Here is a 19,696-nt window from a genome sequence, read left to right as displayed (position 1 = left end):
GACTGGGAATGTCATGGCTGGTGCCTGAGCTCTGCTCTCAGAGAAGGCTAGGTGACCCTCCACTACTTGGGTCAAAATTCCTATGTCTGCTAATTGCTGGTCGTGAGGTTGTAAAGATCCCTTGGTCCAGGGGATAACTGACAGACCATGTGACCCTGTAACCCTGCAACCCCGTGCCCTGTCTTATCTTTCTCAAATGTATCTTGCTTAAAATATATAGTTACTGCTTTACTCTGTACTTTGTATGACCTTAAGTAACCATAGAAACTCTGAAATTTGTGGCCTTCAAACTTACGGTCTTCCCCTTTAAAAGCTCATTATGGATGCTTGGCTTCTCATTTCCCCACCATGGAGTGAGATCCAAGCTGGCCAGCTTGAACAAGAAAAAGAAATCTTCCTTTTGCATCAGAGGTGTCCGCTTCTTGAGGTGGTATAGGACTCTGCGAACCTGGCACAACATTTGATAGTGCTCAGATGGCCAAGAACCTGAGACTACATCGGCCACAGACCTAGGGGAAAAGCAATTACTATTGTTCTGCAAAAGGAAAATAGCAATAAAATGACTCCAGGAAATGATATTCTGCTATACTCATAGATCAGTGTCTTGCTCAGCTACCATCAGAGAAACTTCCTTCTGCAGCAGATGGGAATACAGAGAGCCGAAGAGAGTAAGAAACCTTGAAACATTCAGTTCTAAATGGAATGACCCATAAAATACCTCCTTCCCCCTCTGCTCAAGGTTAGAAGAAGAGGCAGCAGAAAGATTGCAAGAACCACAGGGGATGGAGAGCACCAGAGAAACAAGGCCTTCTAGGCATAACAGGTTTGAAATTGCTATGAATTCAGGGACCATGACAGCATCTACGTGGCTTCCATGGGTCTAAGCCAGATGAAGCCCCAGTGCTAACATGTGAAGTAGATACAAGATTCCATCTCTAACCCAGAAGGTAGGTAGATCTCTGTGAGTTCCAGGACAGCCTGATGTACAGAGTCAGTTCCAGGAAAGGGTCGAAAGCTACACAGAGAAATCCTATTTCAAAAGACAAAATACAAACAAACAATACAACAGAAATTGAAGGTCATCCTCAGCATCATAATGACTTCAAGACCAGCCTAGATTACATGAAACTATGTCTCTAAAAACAAGTTAAAAAAAAACAACTAAAATCAAAACAATAAAAACCCACAAACAAGCAAAACACCCTGTTTCTTCCTTCAGAGTAGAGAACATTAAAGTTGGGATAAAGAGGGAAAGAATGAAGAAAGTTTAAAACACTAACTAGCCTGAGATGGGTTGCAATCTAGGGTACAGAAGCTAGAGTGGCCTGCAGAGAAAACAGGACTGGTTACAAAGCACCCGGGTTAGGAAACTGAGGTCTGCACACTCTCCTGGGGATAGACAGCACAGGACCCACACTTACCTGAGGACCTCTGGCTCCCTCTGCTCCTGATAGGCCTGGATCTCCTGCCTTACCCTGAATTGAGGGAGAAAAGAAGAGACTAAGACTTCCATCATTAGGATCTTCAGATGTTTAGATGCCTGCCCTGTATTCCCACATGCCACTGGCCAGGCAGGCTATCAGCCCTGGGCCCTAGTACTTCTAATGTATTTCCTCTAGTCCAGCCTCCACAGTATGTTCAGGCCTGGTGTATTCCTAGTTTTTCTTCTGTGATTATAGCTCAAGCCTTATCCCTCAATTAACCTTTGGAAGGGCTCCTTCACTGTCAGTGTGCTCTGCCCTGATGAGAAACTATAAAACCATCTTAGTTATCAAAGACTTGATTCACAAATTCTCTTCAAGGCAGATATGAACTACTGTATTTTCCCAATGGCCACATTGAAGATCAGAGCAGTTATATTTTACCAGACTTCTAAGGACAAAGCTAAAGAACACCTTAGCTTCCTGTCACCCAGGAAGAGCCTCTGCTCAGGCCACCAGTGGCACTACTCACAGGGCCCTGTGATCTCATTTACACAGCCTTTCACATTCCATGTTCTCAGATACAAAGGAATACAAGGACACAGTGGCTACACAAAATTTCTGCTCACAGTTTGGTATGAATCTAGACATAACCAAGCCACAAAGAAAGGCTGTTGAGGTCCAGACAAATGGCTCAGAGGTAGGGGAGAGGATGCAGAGGGCGAAGTGAAAGGGCACTGTTTGATGGACAGCTGCACCAGGTCTGGATCTTCACTGTCACTAGAGAATGGCCCTCCCTAAACAGTTTGCACCTCGTTTTTACACAGAGTGAGTTTTGAGGATTTCCATTGGGTTCACATTATAAGAGAAGGGAGAGAGAGTGGAGTACTCTTAGAGTTAGAGGGAAAATTCAAACAAAAGCTAAGAAGCAAAGGTTGGATATCAAGTTAGCTTTCTTGTGTCTTTCTGACCCAACTCATCGATGTCCAGCTGTGTGCTGTTGGGTGTCATCAAATAAAAGGACACTGAATGGATAGATACCTAAAGAAGAGAAGATAGCTATCCAAAAAGAAGCATCAAACAAAAGGAATTTGCCATTTGGTAAACTCTACAGCTGCCTGTAGAGTTTTTCTTTACTTCCTAGTTCCTATTCAATTAAATAATGCTAGTTTTAGAGTTGGATTTGGCTTTCCTCCTCTAAATCCAAGAATGTTGTTAAAATAAAATTCAGAGTTTTTGTACTATATCAAGAAGCCAATTGATGTAATACAGAATAAGAAAAAAATTGCGGACCATCATTTGTCTATTCTCGGCTCTTTCTATAAAAGTTTAAATTTCCTCATAATTATTATTTTTCTTATTGTTGTCTTTCCAGGTATACATACATATAAAAGTTAAAATTTCTCTGATGACATTAATGTTTAAGTTCCCCACAGCCAATGTAGAGCTTCCTAACAGCAACCCTTGTACTCTTTGGAAAGAAAATGGACCCCACCTCTTTGAGTCCACTGGATCCAACTTGATTTGTTTGAACTGACACTCTGGCCAGAGCCTCAGGTACTGACTTTAATCAACACAAGAACTTCAATCAAGATAAGGACTTCAATAAAGACCTTCAATCAAGCATCTCCCATTAAACACAAACTGGATATATGTGTTGCAGATAATCCACTCAAGACTTTCACTACTCTAACATTTTCTTCCCACAGGACCCCATGAGGCTATTGTCATCCCATTTCAGCAGGAAGTAACTTGGAGAATGCTTGCTCCCTTTCCCCACTGTTGACACTAAGGATAATGTACACCTAGTTAGGGCTAGTTTTCTATTGTTTAAGGTTGGGATTGGAAGGAGGTGTTCAGGCTTGGACATCTCTTTCAGATGACTTTAGAGTTTAGTTGGAATAGTTATAGTTAGGATGTGATATAAGTAGATTATTATATCTTCTTGTAATTCATCTTTATGATTGTTAATTATAGATAATTTACACTGTTAAGTTAAAATCCTCTTTAGTCTAAAAGGGGAATTGTAGGGAGAATCCCTAATTAAAGGTGCCACTGACCATGCTCACTTGGGCCTGGTCATAGGTACTACTGACCACGCCTATCTGTTTATCTATACAGTGAAATGTTCATCCATCCATTGGGCTATCATATACATCTTATCTGTCCATCTGTTTCTCCATGTATGTCCATCACATAGGAATGGGTCAAAGTGGAGAAAAGATATGTACTAACCACTGAATTTTCTATCCTCACACCCCAGCATTAGCCATAAGGACACCTGCAGCAATGGAAAATACAAATATTCTCAGTGTACTCCTTACAGCTTCTCAGGAGACCCACGGGAGCCTAGATCCCAGCTGTTTCTAGAGGTATCACTCACCAGCCTGTCTTTTACAACCTCCCCTCCCATGTTCCATTTTCCCCTCATTCTATGGAGCTCCACTTTGTAGGATACCCTCCTGTCATCAGAGTCTCTACCTCAGGATCTCAGAGTACATCCATCCAATGCCAACTTCCTCCCAACACAGCTCAGGGTAATAAACTATCAGGATGACTCTGTTGTGAAATTCCACAGAAAGCATGAAAGACTCGGGGATACATAACCCAGTGTCTCAGAATCCCACTACTTTTGTGGGATCACTGAGTCTGACCTGGTCCATGAAAACCAGCTACCTCCTGTGTGATCCTTGATTGCCTGGAATTAGGACTGGTCTTGTATCACAACAACGGTCCCTGGAGCAGGCTTTCAATAAACTGATGGAATGAAGTCTAGTGACCCTGTGCCATAGGGACAACTTCTAGGGACAATACTCATTCAGCACAAAGATAGATAATGGCTCTGAGATCTGAGTACTGTGCTCTGGGTCAGCATCAGAGACACAATTCCCAGAGACATCACTCACCAGCTGGAGAACCTCGATCCAGCTGTTAGCCTCTGTGTATCTCATTTTCTCATCTGGGGACAATAAGAGCATACATAACCCTAGGCTTTTTCTGGGGTTTAAATGGGAAATGGAGTGAAGGGATGGTTGCTCCTGGCCCCAGGTACTCCCAAGAATGCCTCTCTATCCCACTCACACCACCTCTCAGTCCCTCCACCCTTTTTATGCCACCTGCCTCTTGGGGCACCTCCATGGAACATCACACTTTGTCCTCCTCATACTCTTTTCTTTCCCCCTCAGCAGTGAACTTGGACTGTTGCAACTGACAAACAGTGTAAAGTGATGAAGAAGGTGCTTCAGGAAAGCTGTGTAAGATCTGGAATGAGTCATAATAGTTTACAGCCAAGCAAATCAAACAGACCATGAACCTTGCTAGAAACTTTTTGTAACCCCACTTAGTGGCTGTAAAGGCTCCATAGCTCTGACCTCAGCAACTAAAGGCTCCATAGCTCTGACCTCAGCAACAGCTAAAGTCGGGCAGTTCCAAAGAGGACCTCACTAAAATAATTAAGAGTTAAATAAACCTGTTGTGCTGTGCATTCTTCACCTCATTTGATCGACTTCTAGCAAGTTAGTGTATTACCCTCCATACAATTAAAGGAAACTGAAGCTCAGAGAGGTTATTTTACTTACTCAAGGTCACACAGCTTATGAGGAAGAACACTAGCATCCAAGCCACTTTTGTTGGTATTGTTATTACTGGGGTTGGGCATAAAAATAATTTCATTTCTTATATTAAATTTAGTGGTATCAACAAGTAATACATAAAGATTGCTTTAAAATATTAAAAAAAGGGACTGAAGAGATGGCTTAGCTGTTGAGCCCTTGCTGTTCTGAAAGATCAGAGTTTTGTTACCAGAACCCACATCAGGTAGCTCACAATTGCATATAACTCCAGTTTTGGGGGATCTGATGCCCTTTTATGCCCTGCCCCCTGGCACTGCACAGTCACAGTACACAAATCAAATGCAGCAGCATACACATTCATTAATTCATTAAACTGACTATTTAATTAATTTAAATAGAGAAATTGGCCCAGTGAGATGTCTGGGAGGTAAAGGTACTTGCTACCAAGCCTGACAACCTAAGTTACATCTCTAGGACCCACATGACAGAAGGAGAGAACTTACTGCTGCAAGATGACCTTTGCCTGTGCACTGCACATACATACACAAAACAACAAGCAAATGAAATAAAAACCATTTTTAAAGGATAGTAACAAAAATACGGGTTATAAAGTCACCTGCCTGTTCCCTTCACTGCAGAATAATCCTTCCATGGGTGGAGCTTTCATTCTTCTCAGAGCTGCCCAGTATTCTAGTAGATGCACTCTTGTTATGTAACCAGATAGATGTGAGGAGATCCCAGGCCTCTCCCTATCCCTCCAGACTTTTATCTTCCCTACTGTGTGTATGATTTGCTTGAGTATTATTTTGTTTCCTGGTACAATTGATTCTCTTTGTTTTAATAGACCCAGGTCCCTGTTTGACAGAAGAACACTCCACTGGGTCACAACACAGCTCTAGATTTGTGAAGACAAAAGCAATGCCAGAAACTGTGGAGCCACTGTCATCATTTCAAAATCCTGAATCCAGGCAAGAGAGGTCCCCAACCCCTAGGAAAGGACTTTGAGGTAATAAGTAAGTCATGCAGCTATGGGATCACTAAGATAACCTTAGAAGTACAGTGTCTGTCCACCTCACTGGAGGTTCCTAATGAATGTATTACAGAAAAATAAAAGCAACAACAAACACCTGAAGGCCAGATGAAAAGCTGGGAAGTAGCTTTTAGGCCAGGAGCCAACACAATTCACTTGCCCCCAAGTTCCCTTCCATATTCACAGGTCTGGGGATATGCAGCCAGAAAAGTACGGTGTGGAAGAATGGGAACCCTGAACTCAGAATTTATGGGCTGTCACCACACCATTACATGACTTCAGGCTGATCACCTTCAAACCTAAGCTGATGGGGGATATCCTTCTGTATATATGTTTCTCTTATTGGTTGATGAATAAAACACTGTTTGGCCAATGAGGCAGGAAGATAGTTGGGACTAGAAGAGGAAATTCTGGAAAATATTGGCAGAGAGGGCCCCCCAGAAGAGTTGCCATGTAGGCCAACAAAGGAGTAACAGATCTGGATCCTTCTCTGGTAAGATAAGACCGTGTGGAAATACTTATATGAATATAAATGGGTTAATAATTAAGACAGATGTAGCAAATAAGAAACCCTAGTCTTTGGCCAATATTTTACTATTAATATAAGTCTCCATATGTTCATTTGGGGTTGAAAGTGGCTGTGGGACCAGCCTGGCTGGAAAGAATCTACTGCAACACTAAATAGTTTCTTATTTCAGCTGCAAAGCAAGGCTGTTTCCCTATAGAACTGTGAGAAGTAACAGAAGAGGTCATGATTGTGGGTCTGCATCATAGGAGCCCTTCACCATCGCAGAAAAGCTGTTGAGAATGGATGGATTTGGCATGTGGGTAAATTTAGAGCCCCTTACCGGTTCTCCAGGGGGACCTGGTTTTCCATTTCTGCCCTGTTTGCCTTCTTCTCCCTGCAAGATAAATTCAAATTGCTTAGTAGGTCAAGGAAGACTAGAGAGAAGGAAGGACAGTCACAAAGGCAACCATGTGCATCTCTTTGCATGGCAGCAGCTTTATGTCCAGTTAGCAGCACACTCCTAACTCCTGGAGTCTGGAAGAGGATCTCACAGAAATGCAGACCATTTTGCAATTGCATCATAATTCCTTTTGTTTACCTACAAAAGCCCCCACCTTTTGTTCCTCACTGTGGACCTCTTTAACGAGTAATTTAACTAGGTTGCAGGTGATGGAAAAAAGCATATAGCAAAACACTTATCAGTGCTCCTGAGGCATTATGGGGAACAGGGAAAGAGGACCAGGTTGCTTGGTTCAAGAAAGTTCAGTGATGCTTTACCCTTCTCTCTACAAAACCAAGGTATGAGTCTCACTCTAGACCCTCTACCTGTGCTGATCTTAGCTCTAGATGAGGATACTGTAACCTTGATGTTTATTTGATAACTAAATACACATTCAGGGTCTCAGAATATGACAAAGATAAGACAGAAGAGAATACAATCCCAAACCACTTGAATTCAAAAGAAAGTAGCAAACTGAGAAAGAAGAATTCAGTCAAATAAGGATTAAATTCTACTTGCACCTCTGAGGCATAGGACCTTGGCCTCTTGATATCTTTTAGCCTAAGAAGAAATATTGAATAGGCCCTGCAGGGAGTCACAGGCTACCATTCCCAATGCTCAGCAAAACATTGGCAGCCACACTTATAGACAGCTGCCAATGAAACCGTATATTTTCTCCACTTAGCTTGCAGTGCTGGGGCATGGAGAATGCTTCTGCAAGCAATGATCAGAAGGCATTGCTTATCCAGGCTGCTGTCCCACTGCTTGCTTAGTTGGTACCTGTCATTTTTTATGGATGCTGTTCCCAGCATTATTATGTACACTTCAAATAAACCAACTTATAAGTTGGATCCATCTTCTCTGCACTTAAAAGCTTAAGGAACATCATGGAAGAAAGAACACAAAGACTATACTAGCCAAGAGAATTAGGAAGTCTGTGAAATTATATCTGCTAGAAATAACAAGAAAGTATCACCAATAATACCACAACATATAGCAGCCTAAACAGGACCCAGTAACACCAACACACATATTAATGAAGAAGGACAAAATCTCAGGGTACCCCTACTAGACAAAAAACTGCAGGAAACTAAGGAATGCTGGAGAAGACAGAATTAGTCTTCCCCAGGGATGATGCCACCAGCTGACTATCAATCCCAGGTGGTCCTCCTTGAAATCACATCCTTGAAATCGCAACATTAAATGGACTTAGAAGGTTGTTTTTATATAATCATGTGTTTACATGCATATGTAAATATATAATTATTTATACATAATAACACTACAAATCTTTAAATAATAATTAAAGACAAAGAGGCCATGAAATTGAAAGTAAGATCTGGGAGGGCATGAAAGAACTGTAGGGGAGAGAGAAGGGATGGGGAAATGAAGTAATTAATATTTTAATTAAATATACACAAAGATTAAAAAGTTCAGTTGTTCCTCCCTAGACACAGAGTCCATGGGGAGGAGGGTCCAGTGAGCTATAGTTTGATATAAGCCATGGGAAGGAAGGACGTCAGCAAACTCAGGCTAGAAAAAGCAATGTCTGGGGACTTCAGGTGTGACCCTTTGTCCCTGAAAGCAGTGACTTGAGAGTGTTCTGTGGCCTCCTGTGTAATCTGAGAAATAAACAGGCTTCCCAAGACAGGAAAGCTATCTTTTAGTAGTGACTTGGATGGCAGTTCCTAACCTTGGGAACCTTGGATCCCTCACTTTAAATGAATAGACATATATTGTGTTTGTGCCGCAGGGTTAAGATTTTATGAAATGCCACAGATGCAGAGTGTTTCATCCAGCAAGCATGGCAGAGAGATGGCCCTTAAGAGAAAGATTCATTGTTTCACTTCCTGGTGTTGGTCCTCAGAAGTTAGTGAGCTTCAAGGGTCTTGCCTCCCTCATAGCAACTAGCAGAAGTAGAAGGTGTTAAATACTGCCTATCTGTAATACATACATACAGCCATATCTGTCTGCAGCTGCCTGTACCTGTCACATATTCTTCCTTACCCATGTTAATTTTTCTCTGCATACATATGTTGACCTTGACTGAGCTCCCCTGAATCTTTAGGAAGCTCCCGGAGTCTCATCAATACATTTTGGGTGTCCATTGCCTGAGTCCTTATAGTCTTGATGGTCTCAAATGTAACATTTCTCCCTCTTTGATGTGTCCTCTCAGGAAATTTCAGTCTACTGTGGAACTAGGACTTTGAAAGCACAATTCAGGGATTTGCTATCATTCATGTGTCACTCACTTGCCTTTTCCAACCTTTAGCCTAGACTGAGAAAGTACTAACTTGGCACCATTAGGGAAGTCAGATGAAAAGAGGCAGAAAAGCAGCAAGAGATGTTCATGGCTATGCCATAAATTCTGTAATAGGGCTATAAAGGCTGGTATTAAGTTTGGGTTTCATTTATTAATTAATATCATTTTATTAATGTGTGTGTACATGCACAGTGTGTGTGCTTTCCACGTGTGTATGCATGATCATATAGACCAGAAGAAGGCATTGAGTCCCTTAGAAATACAGGTGGTTTTGAACTTCCCCATGTGGCAACTGAACTCATATTCTATAGGACAGCAAGCACTCTTTTAAGAGTTTAGCTATCCCTCCAGCCTCTGGTTTTACGTTTAGTTCAAGTTCATAGCTAACCCTGCTGGGAGGTCATGAGCATGTATCAGGAGTACATGATGTCTAATGGTGTGGTTTAGTAATGAGTGGGATTCAGTCATGTGTGGAGGGTTCTATGTACACAGCAAACTATGGGGAACTTTGATTCACCTGGAAGTTGTAGTAGTTCTCGCTGCCCAAGTAGAAGGCAAAGGATGAGGTAGGAACCTTGATACAGGAAGGAAAAATAGCTGGAATGACTACAACCGGGGAGGGAGTTAAGAGAAATAGATAAGAATAAGCTGGAGAGGAAAGAAGGTTAGGTATCATAGACCAAGAAGGAACCATAACCTTATTCTGCCCTTTAATCAAAAGTCACAGGGAGGAAGGCCCACAGCCATGCACAGAAAAAAGCCAGTATAAGCCCAGTCTTGGTATAGTAGTGATGACAGGCACTATAAAGAGTGATGTGATTAGGACTGCATTGAAGGGGAAGAGGGAGAGGGGAGGTAAGTAGAAAAAGTGTGGAAAGTAAGACCTTTACCTCAATGTTAAAGGCCAGAAAGGAGAAGAGTGAGGAAGAGGACTGAACAGAGTCAAGAAAACAGCGTGATTATATCTTGGCTTCCTGCCTCTAATCTTATCTCATATTAATTGAAAATTTTCATTACTTGGCTTTATCATAAATAGAATTAAATCACTATGATGTATGAACCTCAACAGGTTCCTTAACTTCTAGGGTTACAATGGTTGTCATGATAGCTGGCCAGGAGAGGCCTCCTCCATCAGTGGTCATGATTGTTAGACAGCTGAGTAGCAAGGGACCTCAGAGAGCTATTCACCCACTCCCACACTTCTTTTATTACTCTTTGCTGTGCAGGGACCCAAGACTAAATACACGTAGATGCCCTTATCATAGGAACTGAAACCCACAATACAATTTCCAACTATCTTCATTATTATGTTTCCCAAACTAGTATACAGGAACTTCCTAATTAGAGATACTGAATAATAATAAAAAAGTGAATATGACCAGAGCCAGAGTGCAGATTCAGAAACAAAGGGAAAAGTAACAGGAGACTAGGAATTCACCTTGGCTGAGAAGGAAGCAAGAATGAACACCTGGGCTGAGACTGGGACCTAGGGGTTTGCAACTGCCTAGCATGTTCAACATAGGTGTGATCAGAATCAGTAAATAGCAATGACACGTGTGTGTGTGTGTGTGTGTGTGTGTGTGTGTGTGTGTGTGTGTGTGTGTGTGTGTACGTATGTATGCATGTTTGTAGTAAATCCAAGGAGGAGGAAAACAGCAAGTAGATTGAATTAGGGCATGGGGATGTGGCACAGTGGTAGAGCATTTATTTGCCTACTGTATATGAAACTCTAGAATCCATTCCCAGTACCCAAGAGTTGAAGAGCATCAACTAGTGAAGAGGGGTCATTCTGGGTAGACAAAAATGCACATGCAAAATCCCCGTGGCTTGGAGGGGTTCAGTTGTGGCAGGACACACTATAGTGTATTTTAGGAGCCAAAAGAATATCAGTGTGGCTGGAATGAAAGAATGCATGTTGGGGTGCAGAAGTGGGATGCTGTGGGCAGTTAATCACAAGAGCTCATTCTCCAAGAGAGAATCTTCCCAGACAGACAATTAGTATAAGCTGGAGATCTCAACACTGATGAGGTGTATCATAAATTGTAGAGCTGAGAAGAAACATTTTTCTCTCATACCTCATACCTGTCTGGGTATGCAGGGATACATATAGGAATGTATATATTTGTGTAACTATAGGAGGAGAGAGAAAATGAGAATTATTTATGTCCATAAGAAACCATCAATTTTTAGCCTAGTAGGAGATTAAGATATTTGTAATAACCAGGTGAAAGATTGTTTTTCTTCTAATTTCCTAAAATACCATAAATTCCACTACTGGCCACACATTGCTCTTACAATGAATTCTTTTTTGTGGAGGGGATTTTTAAGACAGCATCCCCTGTATCTCAGGCTAGCCTTAAAATCTGCCTCACCCCTCTGCCAGTGGGATTATAGGTGTGTACCACCACATCTGGCTCAGATGTATTTTTGCTTGCTTACTTTTCTGATGAGAAACGAGACTCTTTGATACTTACTGGGATTCCTGGAATGCCTGATGGGCCTTGAGGACCAGGAGGGCCTTCTTTGCCCTGAAAGAGCAAGACATAAAAATGCCATGAAATCTTTAGTTAGTTATTCTGAAAAGCAATCTCACAGGTGGCTGTCCCGTGAGCTAGGAGGAGTTGGTTAAAAGCTAGGGTGCACCTGCTACCTCCTTGCTTCAAAGGCTATGCCACTCTCAAGTGCTGTGATATCTTCAACATGCATGATCAAACAGTGCTGGCACAGAGACCCACTCTACATTACAGAGACTCAGGGAATCTACCATTAGAAGGCTGTGGAAGATTTGGGGCATTGGAGTTCACAAGACGTGACTCCAGAGCCAACTCAACATTTGTCCCTTCCCATAGCACAGCCTAGGACCTTGGGTTCTGCAACTACAGAAACCAGCACAAGTGAAAGGCTGGGCAAGAGGCCCATGTAATCCACTGTTTCATTGTTTTCATTGTATATTTCCCCCCCAGAGACTCCCAAATCTTTAACCAAAAATAGCTACAAGTCATTATCCCTTCCATAAAAGATGCATGGTAGTTTGAAAGTCTGTTTTGCTGAATTGCATCAATTGGTATTATGTTTCCCATTTCATTCATGAAGGCCTATAGCTGCCACCAGGGTTTCAGCCTCTGTTCTGATCACACTGCTCAACTTCCTATCACCATCACCCCATGTCTCTGCCATGAGTATGCAGGGCTCTTGAAAACTTTCCAACCCCTACCAGGACATTTGCAAGACAAGATTCTGATGCCTCTAATGACATAAAATGGGATAGTCCAAAGCAATGGTTCTCAACAATCCTAATGCTGTGACCCTTAAATGAAGTTCCTCATGCTGTGGTGACACCCAACCATAACATTATTTTTGTTGCTACTTCATACCTCCATTTTTGCTAGTTATGAATCATAATGTAAATACTGTGCTTTCTGATAGTCTTAGGTAGCCCCTGTGAATAGGACATTTGCTCCCAAAAGGGTCAGCATCCAAGAGTAGAGAAGCTCTTTTTTAAAGGGTTATGATTTTACCTTCACAACGTAAGTGAAAACAAGCAAAAATGTGTACTTAATCCACATCTATACAGATTTTTTTAATGGCCCTATCAGGGGGCCAAAACAAAGTTCCTTTATTTAGCACTATTTGTTCTGTGTACAAACTGAAAACTGTGTTTAGCCAAATCTAAACCTGGAAGGAGATAGCAGCAACACATGCTCACAACACAGAAGAGTTGTTTTACAGACACTTGAGTGTGTTGCAGAAAGGATCATGCTCTATGTTTATTATTGTTAAAAGCTCCTGCGAAGTATTCACACACTTCATATTCATGGAAAAGTTACTTATAATTCTAAAATAATATAAATAATGTGATATGCCTTTGAGTTTATTTAAGTTTGGGGTGTGCTGTGTTTTTGTAGCATTATGCTATAAGACATTTAGGACAATCAGGACGCACTGCCTCTCAGATCTATGCAGTTAACCAATCCAGCAAAGCATAATATTCAACTCTCCTATTACAGAATCTACCACCACATTTGCAAATAGTGTAGATATACACTATCAAATATTCAGTCAACATTGGGGAATCTTCAATACTGATTATGAAGCATTCTGGACACCTTTCCAGATGCTCATTGTCCCAAGAACCTTAAAATGGAAAAATAGTGATTCCAGAACAGGGTCAACAATTTCCAGTCCTCTGCCTATTCTTGTAAATAAGGTTGTATTAGTAGAAATTCATACCCTATAACAATATGCATTGTGTATGGCCCATGCTGCCTTACTGTAGCTCAGTTCAGTAGTTACAACAGAGAACTGTGTCTCACAAAGTCTGAAATGTTTCCTATTTGTTTCTTCATAGATAAACTTTGCTAAGCCTTGAGCTATCTCATTCACTTGATTCTCAAGTGAGGGAGGCAAGTTCAGGAGAGAATTCTGCCTCCTGACTCCACAACCACCACAAAATGTCTCTAAACAAAGCAGTTCACTTCACCAAGAGATCAGGAGATATACATAGTAGACAGACACTCTCTAAATAGCCTCCGGCTTCATATTCCAGCACAAGGAGCCAGCTCCACCAATCTTCCAGAACACTCTGGCCAGTCTTCACCACAGAACCTCCCTGATCTCTCTTTATAACCTAATGCTCACAAGGTAACACAGGGCTTTCCCCCTTAAGTTTGCTTGTACCATTCACTTGCTGTGGATTTAACACATTTAAATATTTATTAAGCAACTATTTGAAATCAGGCAGAAAATAGAAAATACTGACTTGTTTTTCAAATTAAGTCTTCAAGTTGAAAATACAAGTTCAACAGCTCTAAAAGGTCAACAGAAACCCAGACAATCTAAAATTCTCCACTCATATTGCTTCAGAGGAGTTATGTCCTCAAGCCACTTTTAGTAGCAAGGAGAGACTATTTAGACTTTGTGTTTTATAAGAGTAATTATAAGAGGTGCCATTTGGGGACTCAACATCATACTGCTGCCCTTCATGTCATATCAAAATAATGGCAGGTAGTTTATGTTTTAGTTCAAAACAGTGAGAATACTTAAGATTATATGAACTGTGCGTTTCCATATTACCCAGCCAATATCATTTCACCTAAGAAAACTTCAACTATATCTCAATTTAATATTTATAGTAATCTATCAGGACTATAGGCTGCTTTGACCACTCCTGTAACTTACCAAGGGGTCTCATGATAGAATCAAATTCTTATTTAATAGAGTTTCATTCGTAGCAATGCAATGATTTTACAACTGGGCACAGTATCTTATTCTCCTCAGGTAAACAGTCCATTAGCTTTATTAGGAAAGTTGTTTATGGTCTGAGAATCAATAAAAAGCTGCCTACAGTGCTTTCTATCCTGGGATTTTTATACATGGGTTGCTTCAAATGGATTGACCAAAGGATGATCCTGCAAAGAGCTGTGGGGCTCAGTCTCAGTGTTCCATGGTGAGTTGGTGTGAAATAGTAGAAAGAACACCAAACTGATGTCTTCAAATTGACTTAAGTCCCAAGTTGAACATCAATTTCCTGTATGCCTTTATCTGCTAGGGACCAATTTTCCACGCTGGCAAAGAAGGGTGTGGTATTATTAATTGTACCTAAGGGCCCTTCTGAGAATGTGCTTGCCAGAGACACAAGAGCAGGAGCTCAAACTCATTCGCTGTGACTATGCTACCGAGCTTCCTGTCACCAACTGTTGGCCCTGACTCTTCTGTTAAATGTTGACTGTTTCTCTGGTCTCACTTCCCTTATTCATAAAATGGGTATCACAATTCTAAACTCTAAATAACAAGGCTGAAATGGCTGGAGAGAAGCCAAAAGGGATAAGGTGTATTGATATATTGGGTGTACCTACAAGTACCGTGCAAACAGCACAATGCCTTCCAACCTGTTGTTTAGCTTTTGCTTTATGGTACTGAATCCAGATGTGGTTCTAGTAGCTTGATTAAAAAAAATAATTCTAGGTTTTGAAATTAAAAAGCATTAAGTTCAACTGCTAACAGCACTAGCTATTATTTGGGGGTCCTTGAGCAACGACCTTCTTTCCAACTTGTACCTTCCTCTGAACAGTTGTGATAACAGAGCTGTCTCCAGCCTGAAACACACCTGAGCATACCACACGGTACAAGAATGGGCTTGTTACTTACCTGTGCTTACTCAGAACAGAGACTACTGTGATGAAAGATGGAATGTACATTTAGAGCTTGTTTTCGTTGGTGAATCACAGGTTACCAGCCCACTCCATCAAAACCTTCATTTTAATGGTAATGTAATGAGATACCTAGCAGAAGGCAATTTGCCCTACATTCCCCCTACTAGAAACCATGGCAGTGAACAGAGACTCGGGAACATGGTGGGTCACAATAGGAGAAGATGGGAGTAGAGCTGGCAAACACAAGGCTCTAAAAAGTCCTAAAGGTCAACATAAAGGTGAGTCTGTCTCCCACACACTTACCTGGGGACCTTTAAGTCCTGGTGGTCCTGCAGGGCCTGCTTTTCCATCTGCTCCCTACAAAGACAAGGCAGAAGACCAGTTTCATGTGCAGATGGAATGAGGCTGGGGGAGCAACCACATTTCAGGAAGGGCAAAGCGCTAACCAGCCAGTCATCCCTAATACAACAGAAGATCTTCACACTTGAAAAAAAAGGAAGAAGAGTTCCCAAGCAGTGAGTAAGAAATGCAGGGTAAGCCCCAGGCATGAGTCTATACCACTGCTTTTGGGGGTGTTGTTCCTTCTACCTACATCCTTGTCCCCATGCTCACAGGCTCATCCCAGGCATCAGTTTCTAAGAGAAATACTTGCTACCTGCAAGATCGAGAAGTTCAAGCACTGGTTCCTCATAAACCATATTAATATCTTTCCCCTTTTGTAACTATTTTTTTTTTCTGGAGCACTTGCCAATGTCTGATACCTTACTGTTTGCTGATTTTAAATTCTTTATTGTCTATATTCCTCTTTTCCAATCACTCCTATATCAAAAACCCCATGATTTCTCCTCTTCCCGGGAACATATATACTCAGTAAATATTTTTGAATAATCGGATGGGAGTAGGGGATGAAGGGAGCACTTCTTTGGGTGAATTTAGGCATTTTATTCTTGCTAGCATTCATAAGCTGCATGTGATCTCTAAACTCAATTCCTGTCTCTCTGAAAATATAGAAACTGCCTACATTTTAAGGCGATAGGGAATGTTTCTTTTAAACAATCTTTTTTTAAATTTTACATACCAATCCCAGTTCCCCCTCCCTCCTTGCTTCCTGTTACCTACATCTTTCCCCCATCATACCCCGCCCTGTCCACTCCTCAGAGAGGGTGAGGCCTCCCATGAGGGATCATCAAAGTCTGTCAAGTCAAATTGAGACAAGACCAAGGCCCTCTGCCCACCCGCCCTTGTATCTAGGCAGAGCAAGGTATCCCTCCACAGAGAATGGGATCCAAAAGCTAGTTCATGCACTAGGGATAAATCCTGGCTCCATTGCCAGTGGCCCCATAAACTTCCCAAGCCACACAACTGTCACCCACATTCAGAGGGCCTAGTTTGGTCCTATGCAGGCTTGAGATGGGGAATGTTTGAGATGAGTTGGAAGGAGTGCTTAATATAGAACAGGGGGACTGGCTCACACTGAACCTCAGATTCCAAATTCTGGGTATGTATCCTGCCTCTTCACAGAGTAGCTCTGTAACCCAGTGCCAGTTACATTACCCCTCCAAATGCTAGTTCCTTTGTGAATTGCAGAAAAAGAGAGAAACCACTACACATAAAGAACTAGCCATCAAAAACATCCCAAGGACTTTGCAAAGGGCCATCTAATATCATGTCAGTCTTCCATTGAAGGACCAGACCCATAATAGTTATTGACTAATCATGAAGCATGGAGAAACAAGTTCTCACAGAACTATATTGATAATTATTCAGTGGTTTCTGATTGATTTACATGTACCAATTGAGTAATTTTGTTTTGTAATTTTTAATTTAAATTAGAAACAAGCTTGTTTTACGTGTCAATCCCAGTTCCCTCTCCCTCCCCTATCCCATCCCCTTTCTGCTCCCCAGGGAGGGTCAGGCCTTCCATGGGGATCTTCAAAGTCTGTCATAGCATTTGAAGTAGGGCCTAGAACCTCCCCCATGTATCTAGGCTGAGAGAGCATCCCTCTATGTGGAGTGGGCTCCCAAAGTCCATTGGTGTACTAGGGATAAATACTGATCCACTAACATAGGCCCTGTAGACTAGCCAGACCTCCAAACTGACTTCTCATTCAGGGGTCTGGATCAGTCCTATGCTGGTTTCCCAGCAATCAGTCTGAGGTCCATGAACTCCCCTTTGTTCAGGTCAGCTGTTTCTGTGGGTTTCCCTTTGCTCAGCATTCCTCCCTCTATGCAATTGGATTTTTTTAGGTGCTATCCATGTTATAGGAACAGAGAAATAACCATACTACAGTATTATACCTCAATGAAACTTGATGTTGTAAATATGACTGATTTTCTATGGATTGGAAGTTCTTAGGGCAGAATGCTGTTTGATTGCCTACATCTCTTAGACTAGTTAAGAAACCAAATAATGTTCATGAACTATAGGGACATCTGTGATGTTTTAAAAAACAGAATGAGGTTCTTGGTAAAATTATACTTTTAACCTAAAGCTAAGTGTAACTTCTATCTCAAATCTGGATTTCTCTACACAAACTTAGCAAAAGTTTCTTTCTCTGCACCATGGAGTTTGTGAAGTTGGAATCAAAAGCATAGTAAGAAAGTGGTAAAAGTTTTATCTGATGGAAGGACACTGGATGAGAGCAGAAAATAAATGCCGGAAGAGCTCTGAGGGATTGTTTCCTAGACCATGGTATACCTGGCAAATAAGAACCAGTTATGCATAAGTAAAAAGGCTGGTTACCTCTCTGCTCTTGAATTGTTTCTGTGGGACCAGCCTCTGAGTCTACAGGCTGACTAAGCTCCAGCACAGCAGCTCAGAGCATGGCAGAAAACCGATGTTCAGGAAGCATTTACATAAGCTGGAAACATGCCTCAATTGGCTTCTGATCATGATTGCTTCTGTGTCTCAGACTCATCATTTAACATGAGCATTCAAAGCCAGGACCTGTGCCTTATGGTTGTCCAGGAGCTCTAATTTATAGCAATTTCTGGTGGGAAGGAACCAGAGTCATTAGGATGAAGGGAAGAAGGTTTAAAGTTGTGTCCATCTCTATGATCCTCAGATAATGGGGTGCACTTGCAGCTACAAGAAATCATTCATCAATATACTGTCTTTTTTAAGTCACCTGTTTCTCATATGTTCTTCTTTGATTAATGGTAATGACTCTCCCCAATATCCACTGGAGTACCACCTTCATCAGGATTTTCTTTGTCTGATTTTTGGATCTAACAATAAAATAGGTGTGCTGGCTGTGGTTTGGTTTTCTGTGTGTGTGTGTGTGTGTGTGTGTGTGTGTGTGTGTGTGTGTGTGTGTGTGTGTTGTATGTATGTGTGTGTTTGTGTGTGTGTGTTTGTGTGTGTGTGTGTGAGAGAGAGAGAGAGAGAGGAGAAGAGAGAGAGAGAGAGAGAGAGAGAGAGAGTGAGAGAGAGAGAGAGAGAGAGAAAGCTAAAGGCAAAAGTTTTCTGGAAAAAAATAAGGGGGAACCTCAACTGAGAAAATGTCTCCATCAGAACAGGATCAGGTAGGAACTGAGCGAGGCTGAGAAATTTAAAAAGCTGTCAACATCAAAGATTTAAAGTGAACTTTTCATTCTTTGAAATGTATAAATTAATTACGAACTTGTTGTAGAGGTTTACTATGAAAGGCCAAATGCTGTTTTATGCTCTTACATGATTTAATTAAACTATTTTTTACATTTCATTTCTTTCAATCAGTTAACACAACTAGAAGTCAGTGAGTTGTTACACTATTTAAAAAGACAAAGCAGGGATAGAAGAGATGGTCCCAAGATTAAGATCACTTTTTCTTCTTGCAGAGGGCATGGGTTTGGTTCCCAGTACCCACAAAGCATCTTACGATTATCTGTTACTACAGTTTGAAGAGCTCTGATACACCCTTTTATAAATGGAGTTCTTAATTGGTCTATGTAATAAAAACCTGGAGTCAGATATAGCAGAAAATTCTGAGGTATCAGAGAGAAGGAGCAAACCATCGCCACATCTTATCACTTTAGTGTCTCAGTAGAGAAGAGATCGAGTTCCTGTTTCTCCCTCCTTTTATCCTGTTTCTGCCCAGCTAGCTCACTTTCTGTCTGTCTGTATAGACCTCCAGACCTCCTCTATGGTTATCTAGTGGCATACTCCATTCTCCGACCTTCAGACATGCTCTATTTGTACAAGTAAGATATCACCACACTCTTTCTGGACTCTTCAGGTATCTCCATGCACATACATGTACACATACATAC

The 19,696-nt window shown here is 41.5% G+C and overlaps 1 protein-coding gene across 1 annotated transcript in view; it reads right to left on the bottom strand.

Annotated features, from left to right (window-relative positions):
• The window catches only part of Col22a1 (collagen type XXII alpha 1 chain), a 286,090-nt gene that overhangs the window by 34,020 nt on the left and 232,374 nt on the right, over positions 1-19,696 (bottom strand). The window contains exons 48-51 of the mRNA XM_027415259.2: positions 15,749-15,802; positions 11,768-11,821; positions 6,872-6,925; positions 1,422-1,475 (exon numbers count right to left, since the gene is read on the bottom strand). Of these exons, the coding sequence (XP_027271060.2) occupies positions 1,422-1,475; positions 6,872-6,925; positions 11,768-11,821; positions 15,749-15,802 (216 nt within the window). The remainder of the gene's footprint in view (positions 1-1,421; positions 1,476-6,871; positions 6,926-11,767; positions 11,822-15,748; positions 15,803-19,696) is intronic.

This window comes from Cricetulus griseus, chromosome 4 (genome assembly GCF_003668045.3).
Source record: "Cricetulus griseus strain 17A/GY chromosome 4, alternate assembly CriGri-PICRH-1.0, whole genome shotgun sequence".
Lineage (NCBI taxonomy): Eukaryota > Metazoa > Chordata > Mammalia > Rodentia > Cricetidae > Cricetulus > Cricetulus griseus.
The sequence above is the reverse complement of the archived record's forward strand: the minus strand, read 5'-3'. Positions and strand labels throughout refer to the sequence as shown.